Raw genomic sequence first — 20061 nt, 5'->3', positions numbered from 1 at the left:
CACAGTCCTGTCGCAGAGGTTTACAGACAATTCCTTTGACTTCATGGCTTTGATTTTTGCTCTGACATACACTGTCAGCTGTGGGACCTTATATAGACAGGTGTGTGCCTTTGCAAATCCTGTCCAATCAATTGAATTCACCACAGGTGGACTCAAGTTGGAGAAAAATCTCAAGGATGATCAATGGAAACAGGATGTACCTGAGTACAACTTTGAGTGTCATAGCAGAGAGTCTAGATGCTTATTTTAAATGTGATATTTCAGCTTTGTTTTGTTTTTTAATTGATTTACACAAATTTCTCCAAATCTGATTTTGCTTTGTCATTATGTGGTATTGTGTGTAGATAGAAGAAGGAAAAAAAATGCAAATTATCCATTTTAGAATAACATGGTAACATAACAAAATGTGGAAAAAGTGAAGAGGTCTGAATACTGCCTGAATGCACTGTAGTAGGGGTAATGAACCGATGGCATGAGTGATTTAAGAAACTCCCTGTTGCAGGTGCTTGAAGTCCCATTGATGTTTGGCACTCCTGAGCTTGGTAATTCTAGATGTTTTATGCTTCAAAACAACCAAGTATAACAGGTTCACTGTCATTGCCATAGGTCTTCAAATTATTGTCGGGTTTTGTTTGAATGGGGTTTTTAAAACTCTCTTCCTTTGTTTTGCTTTTTCTAGGACTTGAGGTTTTAAAGCAGGAAACCTCCATTGTTAAAAATGTTCCCATCTTGGGATTTTACCAAGTTCCTTCAGAAGGTGGAGGCAGAATAATACTTTATGGAGACTCTAACTGCTTGGACGATAGCCACAGGCAGAAAGGTTTGAACTATTATATTCTCAAAGAGTGGGGAAGATGACACATGTTGGGATTTTTCATGTTTTAATCTTGTGGCACTGATGGGTCTGGAGCAAGCATGCAGAGTAGAAAAATCACAAAGCATCAAGTCTCAGAGCCTAGAAACTCCTCCTTTACATCATTTCCTTAGAACTGTATTTATAGCATACCTAACGGAATGATTTTGCATGTAACTTTGTAAAGATTCTTGGAAGGAGGTGATCTAGATTCTATCTAGCTCTGTGAGATATCTTGTTCGCTTGCTACTTGTTTACCAGTTGAAGATCTGAAGGAAGAAATTCCTCTACTTGGCAAAGGAGGGAAAAAGGTTTTTCTGCTGCACTTCTTAAAAAGTCACTTTTATGCTATTCACCTTTATGTAGAGTCAGAACTGTACAATAAAGCCTGACAGGGTGGACAGTTCAGGCCATTATTCCTTGCAGTCCTTTTCTGACTGATAACTCTGACATTTTAACAATTATTATAATCTGTAATATTAGCTTTAGATTAAAAGAATGCATGTAGCATTATTTTTGCATAATAGTTTAGAAATCCCATTCCCTATGATAAAATTACTTGAGATTCAAACACCCTGTGTTCTACAGTAGATCATTGTCAGAGATCTCAAGGAAGCCAGGTAATGACAAAGTTCAGCTGATGGGACTGCCTTAGCACTGCCATGTGGAAAGTATCCAGATCAGTACCTGAGTTGGGTCTTTTGCTCCCTGAGTCAGCTGGGGCTAGGGATCCTGTGGAGGGTGACATCTAGTGACAGGATTTAGGGCCCGTGATTGCAGGGTTCCAGAACATAAGAAGTTGCCATTCTGGGTCAGGCTGAGGGTCCATCAAGCTCAGCATCCTGTTTCCAACAGTGCCCAATCCAAGATAAAGTACCTGGCAAGAACCCAAACATTAAATAGATCTATGCTACTAATGCTGGTAATAACCAGCGGTTATTTCCCAAGTCAGCTTGACTAATAGAAATGTATGGACTTCTCCTCCAGGAAATCTTTTTTAAACTAGCTAAGCTAACTTCCTTAACCACATCCTCTGGCAATGAATTCCAGAGATTGTGTGTTGAGTGAAAAAGAACTTTCTCCGATTAGTTTTAAATGTGCCACATGCTAACTTCATGGAGTGCCCAATACGCTTTCTATTATCCGAAAGAGTAAATAACCGATTCACATCTACCCGTTCTAGACCTCTCATGATTTTAAACACCTCTATCATATCCCCCCTCAGCCGTCTCTTCTCCAAGCTGAACAGCCCTAACCTCTTTAGTCTTTCCTCACAGGGGAGCTGTTCCATCCCCTTTATCATTTTGGTTGCCCTTCTCTGTACCTTCTCCAGTGCAGCTATATCTTTTTTGAGATGTGACTAGAACTGAGCACAGTACTTGATGTACAGTCTCATCCATGGAGTGATACAGGGGCATTATGACTGTCTTCATTTTATTCACCATTCCCTTCCTAATAATTTCTGACATTGTTGGCTTTTTTGCCCACTGCATCCGACTGAGCAGACTGTTTCAGTGTATTATCCACTATGATGCCTAGATCTTTTTCATAGGTGATAACTCTTAACATGAAACCTAACATCGTGTAACTACAATATGGGTTATTTTTCTCTAAATGCATCACCTTGCACTTGTCCACGTTAAATTTCGCCTGCCATTTGAATGCCCAGTCTTGCAAGGTCCTCCTGCAATTTATCACTATCTGCTTGTGATTTAACTACGGTGAATAATTTGTGGCATCCTAAAATTTGATTACCTGACTCATTGTTCCCCTTTCCAGATCAAGTATAAATATATTAAGGCTCCGGTCCAAGTACAGATCCCTGAGGCAGTCCACTGTTAATCTTTCTCTACTGAGAAAACGGACTTCTTAATCCTACTCTCTGTTTTCTGTCTTTTAACCAGTTTGCAATCCACAAAAGTAAATTGTCTCCTATCCGATTACTTTTTAATTTTCTCATAGGGGACTTTGTCAACGCCTTCTGAAAATCCAAATACACCATATCTACTGGCCTTCCTTTAATCCCTTCAAAAAAATGTAGTTTAGTGAGGTAAGACTTCCCTTAGGTAAATCCATGCTGGCTGTGTCCCATTAAGCCATGTCTGTCTATCTTGTTCTTTAGAATAGTTTCCTCAATTTTCCCAGCACTGAAGTCAGGTTCACTGATCTATATAGTTTCCAGGATGACCCCTGGAGCCCTTTTTAATAGCGGGGTTATTTTGGCCACCTTCCAATCTTTAGGTACAATGGATGATTTTAATGCTAGGTTACAGATTACTAGTAATAGATGTGAAATTTCATTTTTGAGTTCTTTCAGTATCCTGGACTATATGCCATCTGGTCCGAGCAATTTGCTACTCTTCAGTTTGTCACTCTGGCCTACTACATTTTCCAGGTTCACCACGATTTGGTTGGGTTCATTTTGAATCATTAACCTTGACACACCTTCTCTGGAACCGGTATCGCCACAACATCTTCATTTGTAAGCACTGAAACAAAGAATTAATTTAGTCTTTCCGCAATGGCTTTATCTTCTCTAAGTGCCCTTTTAACCCCTTGGTCATCTAACGAGTCAACCAACTACCTGGTAGGCTTCCTGCTTCAGATATATTTTTAAAACTTTTTATTATGTGATTTTGTTTTTATGACCAGCTTCTTTTCAAAATCTCTTAGCTGGTCTTGCCAGTGCTTATGCTTTTTCCTATTTTCTTCAGATGGATCCGTCTTCCAATTTCTGAAGAATTTTTTTTTGGCTAAAATAGCCTCTTTCACTTCACCTTTTAACCAAGCTGGCAGCAAGGCGTTTTTTCAGACAACAATGTGCATGAAAGCTAGTGCCCTCTCATGTAAATCCCAAGGAGATGAAGGATTTATTTACACAAAATGTGATTTGTTAACATAAATCTTTCCTTCCTCTCCTTCAATGTTTTTAAAATAGGTGGCACCTGGCAGATTATTGCCTGTAGTGTGTGGTCTATTTTATGAGAAAAGTTGTGCTCAGGGAGACAATGTCAGTGAGAAGACTGGGTCAGAGCTGCTGGGGCTGTGATATGTGATCCCCTTGCCATGTCTGACCACCCCCTGTCTGCTCCCAATCTGGTCCAACTACCAGTCCCTATGTTCTCAAGTAGTTACGCTTCTAGTCCCATCTCCCCCCCCCCCCCCCCCCCCCCCCATATGTCTCAGTTCTGTTCTTTGCTGGGCAGCACGACGTTTTTAAGACAGTTTCCAAGAAGCTTTTTGCTGTTTCTCTGTTTTTAGACTCTGGGCATTCCAGCCTGTCCCAACCCCTAGGTATATCACTCAGGACCTGACTAATCTGCATCCTGAAGCAGAGCAGAAACTCTCTATTTTGAGTCCGGACTATCCATCCTCCCATGTGTACTCATGCTATGCAAAGGACAGCACACATTTTAACTAGGATTTGTGTGCACATTTTTGTGATCGCACTCATTTTTAACTCCTGACTCAGCACACAGCTTGGTGCATGGGGTGTTAAAAATATTTTTAGTGCATACATTTATTTATTTATTTATTTATTTAAGTTTTTTTATATACCAACATTCAAGACAGTAGTCCCATCATGCTGGTTCACAAGAAACAGGGGTGCAATAAACTTTACAATTTGAACAATGGTGCAGAAAAGCAGTTACATGTAACAGGGAATCAATAACTAGGAGTAAGAAGGAAAATGAAGATCAAATAATTATATAAATATATATAATAACATTATAAGAGGTGGCTATTAATGCTATTACTAGCGAAGAATGTTGATTGGCTATTAATGCTATTACATCGGCCCCTAAGTAATTTGGGGGGTGAGAGGAGTATTTTGAGTCCCATCTGTTTTGTCTTTGACATTTTTCTAAACCATGTTTCTAAACAATAAGATATGAATGGTAGTACTTATGAATCATGAAGCAAAGTAGAATTTTTATGTTTAAAATATAGTCTGAAGTCAGCAAAGGCCATATTATTTAAACTACTTCTCTACTCTGTGGCAGTTAGAAAATTCTAAAGAAATTATTGCATGGAGCATCTGCTCATGTTTGCTCAAATAGATGGTAACTTTTAAACAGGTGCGTGCATGTATGTTGTAACATAGCCTGAATGCGTGCATGTGTGTGCAATTGTAAGTGGACACACGCAAATGCCACTTCAACCATGTAAGTAGGGGGATTTTAATAGAGACATGCACTGACACCATTACCAGTTTTCCCAGTTTGTTCCCAGTTCGCCCAGGTAAAGGATAGGATTTCCAAACCCCCCCCTAGTTTAATAGTCTCCCTTCTCTCCATAGCAAAAGTAAAATTACGCAGCAGGGGATCCTGGTGCACAGCTGTGCACCTAAGTATTTTTGCAGAAATTTGAAGTTGAAATCCAGGAGCGCTTGTGCCCCGCCCAGTCCACATTTCATTTGTGTGCACAGCAGGAGATATGCAAGTACTCAGGCAGCTTTTAAAAGCCACTCTGCGTGCGCTATCCCAACATATTGGTGTATCTCCCTTTTAAAACTCACCTGATAGCACTTTAATCTATTCCACCTCCCACCTGTTAATAACAAGGATTGCCAGAACCCATCGGTCCTGAATGCTATTGATGTTAGTAGAAAGGAAGTTAACAAAGTTGTCGTTTCAATTTAATGAAGAAACATTACATCTATACTAATCAACAATCTCCTACCCTGATCTTGAACCTTGATACATAATAGGATTGTCAAATTTTTGCTTTCTGTCTTTTAAATACAGACTGCTTTTGGCTGCTAGATTCCCTCCTTCAATATACTGCTTATGGTGTCATGCCCTCAAGTCTAAGTCACTCTGAGAAAAGGCAGCAACCTCCATGGGACGCAAGTTTCTCACTTCCAGAAAGGATGGAAGGTATGAACAGGATTATGAATTCGAGCACAAATAATTGATGGGGTAAAACTATGCAGAATTATTGTGGTCTTTGTCCTGACATCCTTTTACTTACAATGTAATTTTACATTTGGGCTTTTACCTTTTCAGCAAGCTGCAGAGTCAAAAGGCAGACTTCTTCGCATTCATAAAGTCCTAACATTTTCAGTAATACTAAATACGATTGTAAATTAGAAACTCCTCGAGGACTTTTCTACAATCAATGATCATTATACAGTGATACCTCGGTTCTCGAACGCCTTGACTTTCGACCAAATCGGTATTCGACCAGGAGATTCGAGAAACTTTTGTCTTGGAATCCGAACAAATATTTGGAACTCGAACTTCCGAGATGAGCCGAGTTGAGCCGAATGGCGTTCATTCGGCCCAGCGCGCCTTGCTTGCGTCATCAGTGTGAGTGCAGAGAGAGAGTCACGCTTTGTGGAGAGAGTCACGCTTTACACTGAATTTAACCCTTAGACATGGGTCCAAAGAAAGCCAGAAGTGGTAATGCAGACATACATATTATATACAAATTAGGCCAGTAAATAGGCATTTTCTGGGGCTTGGAACGAATTAATCCAGTTTCCATTATTTCCTATTGGGTTTCATTGCTTCGGTTCTCGAACAATTTGGTTCTCGACCGTCCTCCTGGAACGAATTATGTTCGAGAACCGAGGTATCACTGTATTAGAAAAGCCAGGGAAAGATCCTGTTACATTCAAAATTACAGGCCTTTTTTTTTTTTTTTTTTAATAAGTATTGACTATAAAATTTATGCAAAAATATTGGTGCAAATAAAGACTACATTGTTGCAAGGTCTTGCTACAGATAATGCAAGATGATGCCAAAAATTTAGATACCAACCTTCCTCTTCTGTCCTTAAAAATGTTTTGCTTTTCATGTTTAATTTAGATAAATACATAGAAAATTTGCATAGACATGTTCGTCACATGAAATTATTTAGATGCAATAGATCAGTCAAGCTTCAACATTTGAGGTGATATCGTGTGTGAGAGAAATTTAGATACAACAGTGAGAGATATTTTGTTGGATGCAGAGAAAGCTGTTTGTATGGAATTGGGAGTATTTGAAGTGTTAAAATGGCTAAGAGTTGGTGAGCAGTACATAAATGTGATCAAAATTCTATATTAAAGACATGTCTACATGCATTTGGGTGAATAGCTTCCTATCAGATTCATTTGTAAGGATGTGCATTTGTTTAATTAGTTTTGGGTTTTTTTAGTGCACACTAATTTTGTTTTAGTACATAGTATTTATTTTTAATTAGTGCACGCTATTTAGGTTTAGTGTGCACTATTTTGAATTAGTATTCACTAAATAAAACAGAAAATAATCAAAACAAAAAAAAACATAAAATGAATTTTAAAAGTGAAACGAACTCAAGAAAGAAAATTTTCTGGCTACAAATTTCTATTCATTTGTTTTTGAAAGTGGCATCTCTGTTGGATGCCACTTTGATCACATTTATCACATTTATGTACTGCTCACCAACTCTTAGCCATTTTAACACTTCAAATACTCCCAATTCCATACAAACAGCTTTCTCTGCATCCAACAAAATATCTCTCCTCTGTTATTTAAGCTATTGTTAAAACCACAATTGTTACCTATATATCAGCAGGTTTAAGGGATACATTTTGGCAATTTAGATTGTAAGCTGCCTGTTTATGCTGATGGACTCTGATCTCACACCAATTGGACAAATCCATGCCTATAGTATTGAAGGAAATAATTTCCTTCTCCTTAATACGGTGTACGAGATCAGTTGGACCAAAACTTCAGTACTGTCCCTGAATATATTCAGTACAAACGAAAAATTATAGATGCGGTGGAATACAAATGTAATTCCATATACAGGAATTTTATACTTTTCAGATCTGATAATGAGCTACACATTCAGTATTTTTCCAATTTTCTTTCCTGCCTCCTTTTACAAAGCTTTTGAACTTACATTATCAAAATTTCTTCAGACGAATAAAACGACGCGCATAGCCCTAAGAACTCAGAAATGACCAAAGCAAAAAGGAGTCACTTTTCCAGGTTTCCTTTCTTGCCATAGTGCATGTCTCATGAGATGGCATTAGAGCCACAGCCAGGTAATTTAGTACTTATGGGCAAGTGAAAATGTGCCCTCACTCTATACACACGGTCCCACGAGCTGGAAGACAGTTACATTTTTCTCCATCAGGCTCCTCTCCTCACTTTTTTTTTCCCTCTCCATCCTCCCTTCCCATCAGATCCACCTTTTCTCGAAGTCCTTCATCAGGGCTCCTTCTCTCGCCCCTCTTTCTCTAATTTTCTCTCCCCACCTCCAGTATTTGGGCCTCGCTTCCTCCCTCCCTTTCCCATGATGGGTTCCAGCTTTGACAGAACTCAGTATTGCTCTTTGCAGCTTCTCCAGCTATCGGCACGGATTAGAAAGCTTTTGTTTGAAACATGCAGGGCTCTGCACGTGTGGGAGAGGGAGATAGCAGGGTTGCTTCCCGCTGGGGAAGACCACGTACTCCGCTTGCACCACCAGTCCCCCCTCTTCCTCCCACAACACTCTGGATAACTGCATGGGAGCTGTAATGAGGAGAGAAATAATGTAGTTACTAGGAGCTGCGTTCCCTGTCTGCTTTGTTCTCTAACCCTGGCAGTAGGCTCTCCACTGTGGATTGGGGTAGGAGAAGAGGTGTGTGCGGTCTTTCTCCATCCCCCCTTCTCCCCTTCCTCTTCCCCTACTCCTTTCCCCTCACTCACTCTCCTACTCATTTGCCCTTCTCCTTTCTTTCTTCTTCCTTTTCACACCTTCCTCTTCTGCTCCTCTTACGCCTCCCTCCCCTCATTTCCCTTCTTCTTACGCCCCTTCATTCACCCCTCCTCTCACCTCCTTCCCCCACCTTCTCCCCTCTCACCCCGTTCTATATTCCCTCTTTTCTCACTCACTCTACTTCTGTCACTCATTCCCTCTATTCCCTTTCCTCTTTCCTCCTATCCCACACTTCTGTCATCCCCTCCTTTGTCTTCCCTCCCCCTCTCATTCACTTCTCACTCACCTCACGCCTCCCTCCCCTCTCATTCACATCTCCTTCCACTCACCCCTCCCATCCCCCTCTCACAATCCTCCACCCATCTCGGCCCTCGTCATTTGGCTGCCGCTGGGGTCTAGATACCCCACCAGTCTTTCTACCTCTGCCATTGTGCCTCTTTCCTCTTCTGCTGGTGTGATCTGGGAAAACCCTTCCAGGCTTTCTACTGCTGCCATCTTGCCTTCTTTATTTTTTTGTTCTGCTGGTGGTGCCTGGAACTCCTCATCAGTCTTTCTACTTCCACCATCATCTCATCCCACTGCCTGATGTTTCATGTGGTGGTGAGGCTGGTTTGTCCCCGGCTCCAGGTGAGTGTTGCTATGCATGAGCAGATGTGCCTCAGTGGTCATCCGGAGCATCTTACATATAGAGAAAAGTGTTTAACTGCCGTTGGATTTGATGCACTTTGACCCATCAACTGAGGTTATGACCTCAGCTGAGATGTGGCCTCTGAGATGAAGGAATGGAATCGGCCCTAGAGTTTTGTTTTATTTTGTCTTTCATTTTCGCTGCCACAGAGTTTACAGTGAAGACAGTAGCAGGAGCACTCTGTCAGCTCCCCACTGCTCGAGAAGACTGCAGGAAGAAATCCAGGGAACATGGCTTAGTGGCTTCAGAGTGATGCCACAAGCCCAAACTAGGTCGCAATGCTGCCTGAGCTGCTGCCGCGGAAGCCTGTCAGAGGGAGGAGGTGGCACAGGAAATCTGCAGGGAGCACAGGGACAGCTCCCAGCACTACTGCTGCAGAGTTCCAGATGAGGAGGGTGGGTGCAGTTGCTGTGACTGATAGCAGTCCCAGAAGAATTGGGCTGCCATGGGGAAGTGTTCCACCAAGCCTGATCTGGATGATAAACTGGCCATATGGCGCCCTTCCTGCACTGGAGCCTATGGCTGAGGCTATATTAGCCATAGGCTACCTACGGCACTGGCCAAGGTAGTTGGTTAAACATTGGGAGAGAAATCTTCTCCCCTCTGTTACAGTACTTACCTGGACTGAAGATGGCAGTTGCTGAGGAAAATCTGGTAAAGTCCACCTGAGAATTTTATGAAAAAAATAACCTGTTGGAAATGAAATGGAAAGAAACAATTAAAACTCTGTTATGGAATAATCTGTTTAAAATTAATTCTGGTACTCAGAGTATTTTAGAATCTTGAACATCTCTTCAATCAAGGAAAGATGTTAATGTTTTCTAAATTACGTGAGAAATATGGTTTGGAAGATAAAGAAGTATAATTAGATTCAACTCATTGCATAATGATATTGCATAATGAATGGGAGAATTAAATTATAGGAATTAAATCTGGAACCAGGCTGCATAAACATTTTCCTCAAAATTTCATTACCCAAAACAGCTTCTGAATTCAAAAACTTTTAAAGCACTGGTTGCCAATTAAATGACCGGGCACAACTTAAACTTTAGATTTTAACCCTTAAGCTATCGCATACAGATCAACATGTTCTGGTACTTTCCGGCACTTTCTTTACATTCCCTTAGAATTCCTTTGTTGGTTTTGCCACTTATGAGAAGTTAGTCTTCAACAGACCAGACTGAGAGCAATTTCCTATGCACACTATTCGTTTACCTTCGCCGGCGGGGACAGGGGAGCCAAAGCGGCTTCCAGCAGCCCCTGCCGGCGAAGGTGAATGAATGCAATTTGGGCGCTCAAGGCAGTGCATTAGCGAACGCTGACGTCACACGCCGTGACGCCAAACGTCGTGACGTCACGCCTTGAGCGACCAAATTGCACGCACAGGCGCACATTCATTCACCTTCGCCGGCGGGGGCTGCTGGAAGCCGCTTTCGCGCCGGTTCCCCCCGGGAGGCAGGGGAGCCGCAGTACGTGCCTCGGGAGGAGGAGAGAGAGAGGACTGTTCAAAGAAAATTCACATGCAGTAAGTTTACTTTTATTACACTTTATTCACTTTTGTTGTTTTAATTTTCGCCCTGTCTTGCTTCGGCTCTATACAGTAAAATGGATTGCGCGGGCCTAACGCTTCACAGACGCTTCTCGGACGCGGCTTGCATTTGCATGCTATTTCAATACAGTATCGAGCGGTAGGTGATCCGAACTATGCGTGCGGCAAACGCGAGTGCGCCCAGCCGTAACGCACCTCTTCCTACCGCTCCTTACTGTATCGGCCTGAATGTCAGGTATAATTTTGCACCAAGATGAAGCAAGTAATTGTGTGGTTAATGGGTTTAGGTTAGTAAGCTGATATTATTCTTCAAATGTAAAGTAGATTTTGGTGAGCCCTCTGGAGAAGAGGTCTCCCCCGACCCCTCTTCTGTGCCAGAGAGAAGGAAATCCCCTCCTGAGGACTTTTCAATCACAGGATTTATCAGAAGAATGGCAGAATCCATTCTACATACTTTACAGATCGAAGATGAGTCTAGAAACAAAATGCTGGAGATTCTTGTTTGTGAAGCCCCTTTGGGAGGTTATGGTAGTCCCAATCCATGAAATCTGTCAAGAGGTACAGACAAGGATGTGGGAGAACCCCCCTCAATGTGACTCTTGACAACAAGAAGGTGGATGTGGTTTATCTTGTCAAGAAGGCTCCTGGTTTCAAAGAAAGGCAGCTACCATACCAATCTGTTGGTGGTTGAATCTGCTGTCAAGGCCAAGAGAATTTGGACTCATTCCTCAGTGCCCCTAGGGAAGGAGTCCAGGATCCTGGAAATTCTTGGTAGGAAGGTTTTCCAGGGGGCTGTGCTCAGTGCCCATATAGTCACCTGCCAGCTGTTCATGGACCTATACATGCGGGACCTGCTGAAGCAGATGTAGGGAGTGGCTGAGTAGCTTCCTCAAAAGCAGCAAGATGCCCTCCAGTCATTAGTGGACAAGGACCTGGAATGTAGAAAACACATGATCCACTCAACCTTTAATGTTTTCAAAACAGCATCGAGAGAGTCTGCTGTGGAAATTGGTGCCAACAGACTCACCTGGCTGTGGGCCTCTGAACCCCACTCAGAATTCCAGGAACGATTCACTGACTTGCTGTTTACGGGAAAGAATATTTTCTGAGACTGGATGAAGGAGGCAGACACACAGATTCAGGAACATTGTGCAACACTTCCAGCAACTCTCTGCTTAGTAGTCCAGACCTGGCATTTTCAGCTAGGAGATACCCAAGAGTTGAGAAAGAGGAGACACTTTTTCCATCTGAAGAGGCATTATCCTACACCACCTAGGTCCCATCAATAACAGTGCCCACCTGCCCATCTGCAGCAACAGTGGGCAAATAAATCCCAGGCAGCAACCTTTCAAAATCTAAGCTGGGGTTTTGACTAGATCACAGACAACATAGCCTACATCCCAGTACCTGTGCTAGAGGACCTTCCTGACAGAGGCAAGCTGCAGCTTTACATGAACCGGTGGCCCAATGTAACTTCAAATACATGGATCCTCAGCATTAAATCTATTGGGTATCCTATCCAAATTGGCCACTGGACCCCAGCTGGGGTCACTCGACTCATCAGGAACTGCTACAGAAGGAACTCTCCTTCCTCTTAAAGGCCAATGAGTTTGAGCCCGTTCCACAAAGGGAAAGAGGGCATTCTACTCCAAGTACTTCCTGATTTTGAAGAAAACAAGGTGACTCCATCCCATCCTAGACCTAAGGGCCTAGAACATGTTTATCAAAAGAGAAAAATTCAAGATGGTTTCCCTGGGCACCTTAATCCCCTTTTTACAAAAAGGTGACTGGCTATGCCCTCTCAATTTAAAATATGCTTATACCCACACAGAGAGATTCCCTGCTCACAGGTAATATCTCAGATTTTTCATGGGAAACAGTCACCTCCAGTATTGCATATTGCCATTTAGCGGCGCATCTATGCAAACTAGGGTTGCATAAGTATCCCTGCCTGGATGATTGGCTGATCAAACTCACATCTCAGGTAGGAGCAGCAGTCTGTGTATCACCATCTGGGTGTTGGATTTACTAACATTTATCAACTACCCCATGAAGTTTTGTAAAAATGTCTGCCCATTCCTGTTTTTACTTTTCATTCTTGTTCTGGGGGTGCCCTCTGCAGTCTGTTCTTTCTTGCATTGTTCCACTAGTTTCCACTCTCACAATATGTCTTCAAGCCATGGGTACTCGTCGGTTATGTGATCCTCTGCCTTACTGTAGGAGCATGCCCACAATGGGGGTTCCTGTTTAACTTTACCCATTCCTCCCAAGGGCTCTTCATTTTTTTCTCTTCCATATGGGCAGCATTCTTCCTCATGTCCACTTCCTGCTCAAAGGACACGGAAGGAGAAAATATCTACACCCTTATTAATGGTACCAGTCCCTCTGAGACCCCTTTGTTTTTCACCTTGAGGATCGACCAAACTTAGGAGAATTTCTTTTGTCCATGTGGACTTTAATCTCTAGTGCTGGCTGTGTCACCATGTTGATGTCAATTGCTTCACTTCAGTCATAGCAGCAGTCTCTGGCCAAGTAACCTCTCCTTCCACAGTTAAGCAAGCAGAAGCGGGTGTCACCTGGGTGCTGGGCCCAGACCCCAAATTGTCCAGTTCAGAGGGCTGTTGCTAGAGTCCTCCACCCTCATTACTGTGCCACAAAGCCTGTGTGGACTGCCTTTCTAGCCTCCACACCCCTTCAGGCATTAACTGAGCCTGGTGGAAGGCATCCGCCACTTCTAGTGTTTTTTCCAAAGTGAGTCTCAGGTGCTGACAGACCCAGTTCTGCATGAGCCAATTCAGCCCATCTAAAAACTGTACCAGAAGCACCTGGTTGGCTCACTCTAGGCTGGTCTTTGCCTTTCCCTGGGCTGCATAATGCCCTGCCGAAACTGTTGCCAGAAGGTTTTTGAAGTATAATTTGCCCTTTCTAGGATAGCGATCTTGACTTCCACATAGGTAGCCCTTCCTTCTGGATTAATCGCTTGAAAGGCTGCTTGACTTTTGCCTGTCAGCATATTTGTCAGATATGTATTCCAGTTAGCTTCTGGCCAACTCATCATGTGGATGATCCTTTTGAAGTTTCTCAGGAAGATCTCCAGATCCTCTCCTTGTCTTCATCTTAAACAAGACTGGAGATGGCAGATTCCCGTGGGTTGTGGCAGCTTGCAGCTGGGTGAACTGTTTATATAAATTTTGAATGAGTTTCTGCAGCTACTGCTTAAGTCACTTTATGTCGTCTTATTGATCCCGGTTACCCAGTAATCTGTGGAAAGTTCTGCACTGCTCCCAAGCACCTACGCAAGAACTCTTGCTTTTCCTTTTCTTTCTTCTTGAAATAAAGCCCTGCCTGTTCAGCACTGACTGACTTACTGTTAATTCCCTCTCTGCAGACAGAGCTATTCTCCTTAGCCTGTTTGTTTATTTATTTAAAACATTTATATGCTGTGCTATCCTGGGTCCTAGGTGGCTTACAGATGTTTAGATCAGTTTAAATACAAACAAGACAGTTAAAGACTGGAGTCTCGTCCTAGTTTCCAGTGACAAAAATTGCTATACGTTTTAGACCATGCTGAAACAGAACAAGCACTAATTATTGCATTTTGTTTCTTTTTTTTTTTATTATTTTATATTTATGCAATTTTACGATAATTTCAAGATAAACTTGAGCAGAAAAATTAGAGAGTGTATCACAAACAACATTTTTTGTTTCTTTTTAATAAAATGCTCTTCTGAACAAATGAGCCTTAACCTGCTTCCTAAATGTTGCAACACTTTCTTGCTTTCTCAAAACTAATAACGGCTAGTACCATAATTGCGGGCCTGTCACTGAAAGTAATTTATCACGGGTTCCCGAAAGTTGGATCATTTTGAAGCTTGGAATGTCCAATAAAAATGGTTTTCAGATCTTAGGCTCCATGATGATCATTAAATTTTCAAAAAGATACTAATACATAATGGAGCAGATTGGATGTTCTCTGAAAGCCAGAAATTCTTTTCGCCAGGTGTACACCTGACTCCTCGCCAACAGGCAGATAATCATACATGTGATGTAAAAGATTGGATAACCCACATCTCACTCCTGGATATTTATCTGTATCTTTATTTTGTCGAGTTGCTAAATTATTTTAAAGATGTTTGAGTGGGTATGCCTAATCAAATTTAAAAAAACCCTTACATTTATGAGGTGTGTTTTATGTTAGTTTGTCAGTGACTGCAATAGGACTAAAATTAGTCAATTATTAAAATCAGGGTTATTTGCACATTGTAAATCCCTAATTGAAACCCTGTTTTGAGGATTTTTCTCCTAATAATGGGTCACAAATATGACTGGAGTGGGTGGCAATCAAACAGTAATAATTTCTTGCCCTGAAACCAGCTCAGAAACAAGTAAGTGCTTTTTTCAAACTCTCAAAACTACTTACCTGCACGTACTCTAATACAATTAGAATTAAATGCAAATCTTAAACAGCATGCAGAATTATTTAAAGCTGTCAACCTATTTACCAGCACATAATTATACACACAGTAATAGTTTACCCTGCAAGTCCTCCTTACTCACTATCAGAAGCAGTTTCTGATCTGTCCTGCACTATTTAGCAAAGGCCCCCAAATCTAGCCAGGATTCACATCCATGTCTTCTAGTCTTCCAAAATTTCTCCAAAATGGTAAGCTGAGAGGAGACTGAGAATAGGGTGAAGGAGAGTAGGGACAGATTTTGGACTGGGAGGCAGAAAATGGGAAGTAGAGAACTGATGGGTGGGTGAAAGGGGTAAGATTAGAAGATCAGCCCATATGAAAAGAGGAAGCAGGTGGCTCAGCCTGGTCTCTGAGGGTGGCGGAAACTAGCACCCTGGAACCCTTCTAGGAAGGGGAAATGTTTGGCTATGATCAGGGATATAAAGAGGGGATCATGAAAGGGATCATCAAACTGATATATCCAAGGCTTCACAATCATTTGCTCTGGCACTTGTAATGATGTAATATGTTAAAAGCACGTGCTGCCTGCAGATGGGGCAGAAGCCTGTGTTATGAGGGTAAGGCTGGTGCACAGAAATGCTGATTTGACATGTCCTCTTCCATACCTAATTCATCCTTTTTTGCCCATTTCTCTCTAGAGATGCCACTTTATAGGAGACAAAACAGTTGCAGAATTCAAGTATGCAGGGATAGTCATAGAGAGGGTAATTTTAATTTCTATGGGCAAAAAGTGCTTTATCAGCAGACGTGGTCTTTTACAAAATTACCCATTCGGTATGTTTCATTTCATTTTTTTCATTTAATAAAATGTATTCATCGCTTCACACTAACAGCCGAGGCGATGTACAGTAAAACATACATAAAAATACAATAATACAAAAACATAGTTGACTAGAAGAGGGTTCGCACTCACAAAGCGGGGAGTAGCTGGCTTGTTACGGCGGTTACTACCCCAAACCAAATGTGCCTGATACTTCACTTTCGATGCACATCCAGCATGGCTCTCTGCTTCAACAGCATGGGAGAAGACTGATACTTCACGCGTATCCAGCATAGCTCCCTGCTTCAACGGCAGGGGAGAAGAAAAACAACCAATAAGGGCTGTATAACATAGGCTGGGTAAAACAAATAAGCATGGGTGTAGCTTGCTTATTGCGGCGGCTACTACCCACCCCTAACTAATCAAGCTAGATATTTCACTTGGATGCAGCTCCATCACTGCTCTCTACATTAAAGCTGGGGGTGGAAGGGAAATAGAACCAAGAGCTAAGAGAAACAGATAAGTATGAGAAAAAATGTGTGAAGCTTGCTGGGCAGACTGGATGGGCCATTTGGTCTTCTTCTGCCGTCATTTCTATGTTTCTATGTTTCTATGACTATGTGGGTAACATATGCATAAGTCATTTTTACACATCAGTTTACCTGTGGTGAGGAGAGGCGCTCTCAGGGGTTGGGTAGGACTTTGCACTTATCTGCATACTTTTGCATTTTCAAAAATATATGCATAAATTTTACGGAAAAACTCTATCCACATGTTAAATGTAATTTTGTGAGAATAGTTTTAGTGGGATCATTTTCAATGATGTAAGATATGCACCTAAATGATTTATTATTTATGGGAACTGTTAAAAAATTACCCCCCAAAGAGTTCCATTTTCAGAGGGTTTAGGTATCTAATTTTTGGCTTCTTAAATTGGCCATTTTGAAAATGTACTAGGGCCGAGTGTCTAACTTTAGGCTCCAGTTTCACAAGGCTCTGAAATTTAGGCTCCTAGAATGTGAGTGGCTACAAGGGGGACATTGGGATGGGAGGAAAAAAGTTAAGTGCTCAGCCCTTAGACTTGCAGTCTAAAGCTAGGCAATTGTACATCAGACTTTAATTTATGACCCACTTTTAAGAATCCTAAATCTTGATGAATTTTTGATTGAAAATGCAGGCACCTAAATTCAACTGAATTTTTAGTGGCAAAGGGGGGAAAGGCCAGAGACCAAGTAAGACCTGCCACAGCAGAGTAGGCAGACACAAATGTGCAAACTTAGTAGATCAAGTGATCCTTTTCTGCCAACATCTGCCATGTTTCTGTGAATCCCCTGAGTATCATTCATGTGTATCACATTCCCTCATCTGGCCAATTTGGGAACCTGCAGCTTTAAACTGATAACCTGTCAGATTTTTTGGGAGGGTGTTGGAGAGAAATAGATAGCATTTGGCTGTTTTCATTACTCCATTTATCTTTGTTGTAATGTGTTTTTTTGTTTTCCTCTTTCACTAAAGTTTAACTATGCCTGAATGTTCTTCTTTTGTCCTTTTCTTGCATTTTTGAAACACAGGGAACCACCTCCATCGCTATTCTAAGGTGCTTGAAGCTCACTTGGGACAACCCAAATCCCGAGCCCTGCCAGCCTGTCCTCACCTGTCCTGGGCTAAACCACAGCCTCTGAATGAAACTGCACCCAGGTCAGTATAAATGTCTCTCAGTATTGTATGTTGATTAACACTCAGCAAAATACAGAACATCATAGTCCAGAGAAAACAATTCAACAGAACCAGGGGTCACGATTTGAAGATCCAGGGAGGAAGACTCAGAACCAACGTCAGGAAGTATTTCTTCACGGAGAGGGTGGTGGATGCCTGGAATGCCCTTCCGGAGGAAGTGGTGAAGACCAGAAGTGTGAAAGACTTCAAAGGGGCATGGGATAAACACTGTGGATCCATAAAGTCTAGAGGACGTGAATGAATGTGGAAAAAAAGATTTGCATTCACAAAAAAGCGGGGAGTAGCTTGCTTTTTACAGCAGTTACTACCCCAAACCAAATAAGCCTGATACTTCACTTTCAATGCATATCCAGCATAGCTCTCTGCTTCAACGGCAGGGGAGAAAGACTGATACTTCTCACATATCCAGCATAGCTGTCTGCTTCAATGGCAGGGGGAATGAAGAAAAGTGGATCTATATGCAGACAACAAACAAGGACTGAATTAGATAGTCTGGGTAAACAAATAAGCATGGGTGTAGCTTGCTTATTGCAGTGGTTACTACCCCTAACTAATTAAGCTAGATATTTCACTTAGATGCAGCTCCAACACTGCTCTCTACATTAATGGTGGGGGTGGAAGGGAAATAGAACCAAAAGGTTACTAAGAGCCAAGAGTAACAGATAAGTATGAGAAAAAAAAAAGTGCGAAACTTGCTCGGCAGACTGGATGGGCCGTTTGGTCTTCTTCTGCCGTCATTTCTATGTTTCTATGTAATTTGCAATATTCTTTTCTTCCTCTGTCTCAAAAGTTCCTTAACTTTTATTTTATTAAATATTAAGTATAGTTGTGTGTTGGTGCCTGATTAATGTGACTATGCTTTATCTTTCTGTGTTTAAATGTTTTATGATTCTTTTTATATAAAGGACTCTATATTAAACAGAAAAATAAGGAATTTTGCTTATTTAAAAAAAAAGCCCTTAAACCACCCAAAATAGTATAGAATCAGATGTCTTAATGTAATTCACCAATGTAACCATCACAGGCATTAAGCATGGTTAACATTAATCTTTTTCTTTCATACTTTGTCTAGTAACCTTTGGAAACATCAGAAGTTGTTGTCAATTGACTTGGATAAAGTGGCTTTGCCCAGTTTTCATCAGAACCGCCCCCAAGTGAGGCCCCTCTCTCCTGGAGAAAGTGGAGCCTGGGATATTCCAGGAGGTAAGTGCCAAAACATTTACAACACTGGTACACTTTTTGACTCTGGGCCAATGTCATAAAACATGAGAAAAAAATGTAAGCTAAATTTTAGCTCATATAGTAACATACAGGCCTATCCTGTAAAGTGCGGCCGCGTTTACCCTGCTCCTAAGCCGCTTTTTACTCACGTTCCGGCCGCGTTAGCCCTTCCTGCGATCCCGAATCCCCTTTAACCTACTCCTACCGCGTCCTAAATTCCCCGGGCAACCCCTACCGCCCGCGGCATGTATATTGCATGCAAACGAGCGAATTAGCTATTCCCTAGCATCCCGTAACCCGCGCCCCGACTATCGCTAGTTTTCCCTGCCGTTTTGTAGCGCGTTTAACCTGCAAACTTACCGCCTACCCTGACCCCTGCGGTAGAGGCAGGGGTAAGGGTAGATGGCAAGCTTTCCCCCAGCCCCCGCTCACCTGCCCCGGCCGCGATCATGGGTGCCGGTCTCCGTGGCAGCCCCAGTCCTCTCCCCTGCTCCCGAAGCCAAAAAAAAAAAAAAGCGAAAAAAACGTTGCAGCCCCCCTCCGGACATCGGAGGGGGGCCTGCAACGTTTTTTTCGCTTTTTTTTTTGGCTTCGGGAGGAGGGGAGAGGACTGGGGCTGCCACGGAGACCGCTTTCCCCCGTGCAAGTAAGTTGCTTCGCCGCTTCAGTTCTTCCCTCCTCCCGGAGCTGCTTTTTCAGCCTTGCTCCGGGAGGAGGGAAGAATAGACAATATCGGCGAAGCGAAAAAAAACCAAAAGCAATTTTGGTTTTTTTTCAAAAAGCTAAAAGTAAGTTGCTTCGCTGTCAGTGTCCCCCCTCCTCCCGGAGCAAGGCTGCTTTTCGCGCCCTGCTCCGGGAGGAGGGGAGAAGAGATGACAGCGGTGAAGCGAAAAAACCAAAAGGGGACCCGACCCGACTTACTTTTGCAGCCGTCCGGCATCGCTGCTCCCCCGCCTCGTCCGGCATCGTTGCTCCCCTGCCTCGTCCGGGAAGATGGCTGCCAGCACGGGGGAAAGCGGCCCCTGTGCATTCAATTTGCTGCTCAAGACGTGACGTCACGACGTTTGGCGTCACGGCAGCCAATTGAATGCACAGGGGCCGCTT

General features: G+C 42.5%; 1 protein-coding gene across 1 annotated transcript in view; it reads left to right on the top strand.

Moving 5' to 3' along the window:
• The window catches only part of MBTPS1 (membrane bound transcription factor peptidase, site 1), a 297566-nt gene that overhangs the window by 261706 nt on the left and 15799 nt on the right, over positions 1-20061 (top strand). The window contains exons 19-22 of the mRNA XM_029608668.1: positions 680-820; positions 5602-5733; positions 17571-17697; positions 18809-18939. Of these exons, the coding sequence (XP_029464528.1) occupies positions 680-820; positions 5602-5733; positions 17571-17697; positions 18809-18939 (531 nt within the window). The remainder of the gene's footprint in view (positions 1-679; positions 821-5601; positions 5734-17570; positions 17698-18808; positions 18940-20061) is intronic.

Source organism: Rhinatrema bivittatum, chromosome 7, assembly GCF_901001135.1.
Source record: "Rhinatrema bivittatum chromosome 7, aRhiBiv1.1, whole genome shotgun sequence".
NCBI lineage: Eukaryota > Metazoa > Chordata > Amphibia > Gymnophiona > Rhinatrematidae > Rhinatrema > Rhinatrema bivittatum.
The sequence above is the reverse complement of the archived record's forward strand: the minus strand, read 5'-3'. Positions and strand labels throughout refer to the sequence as shown.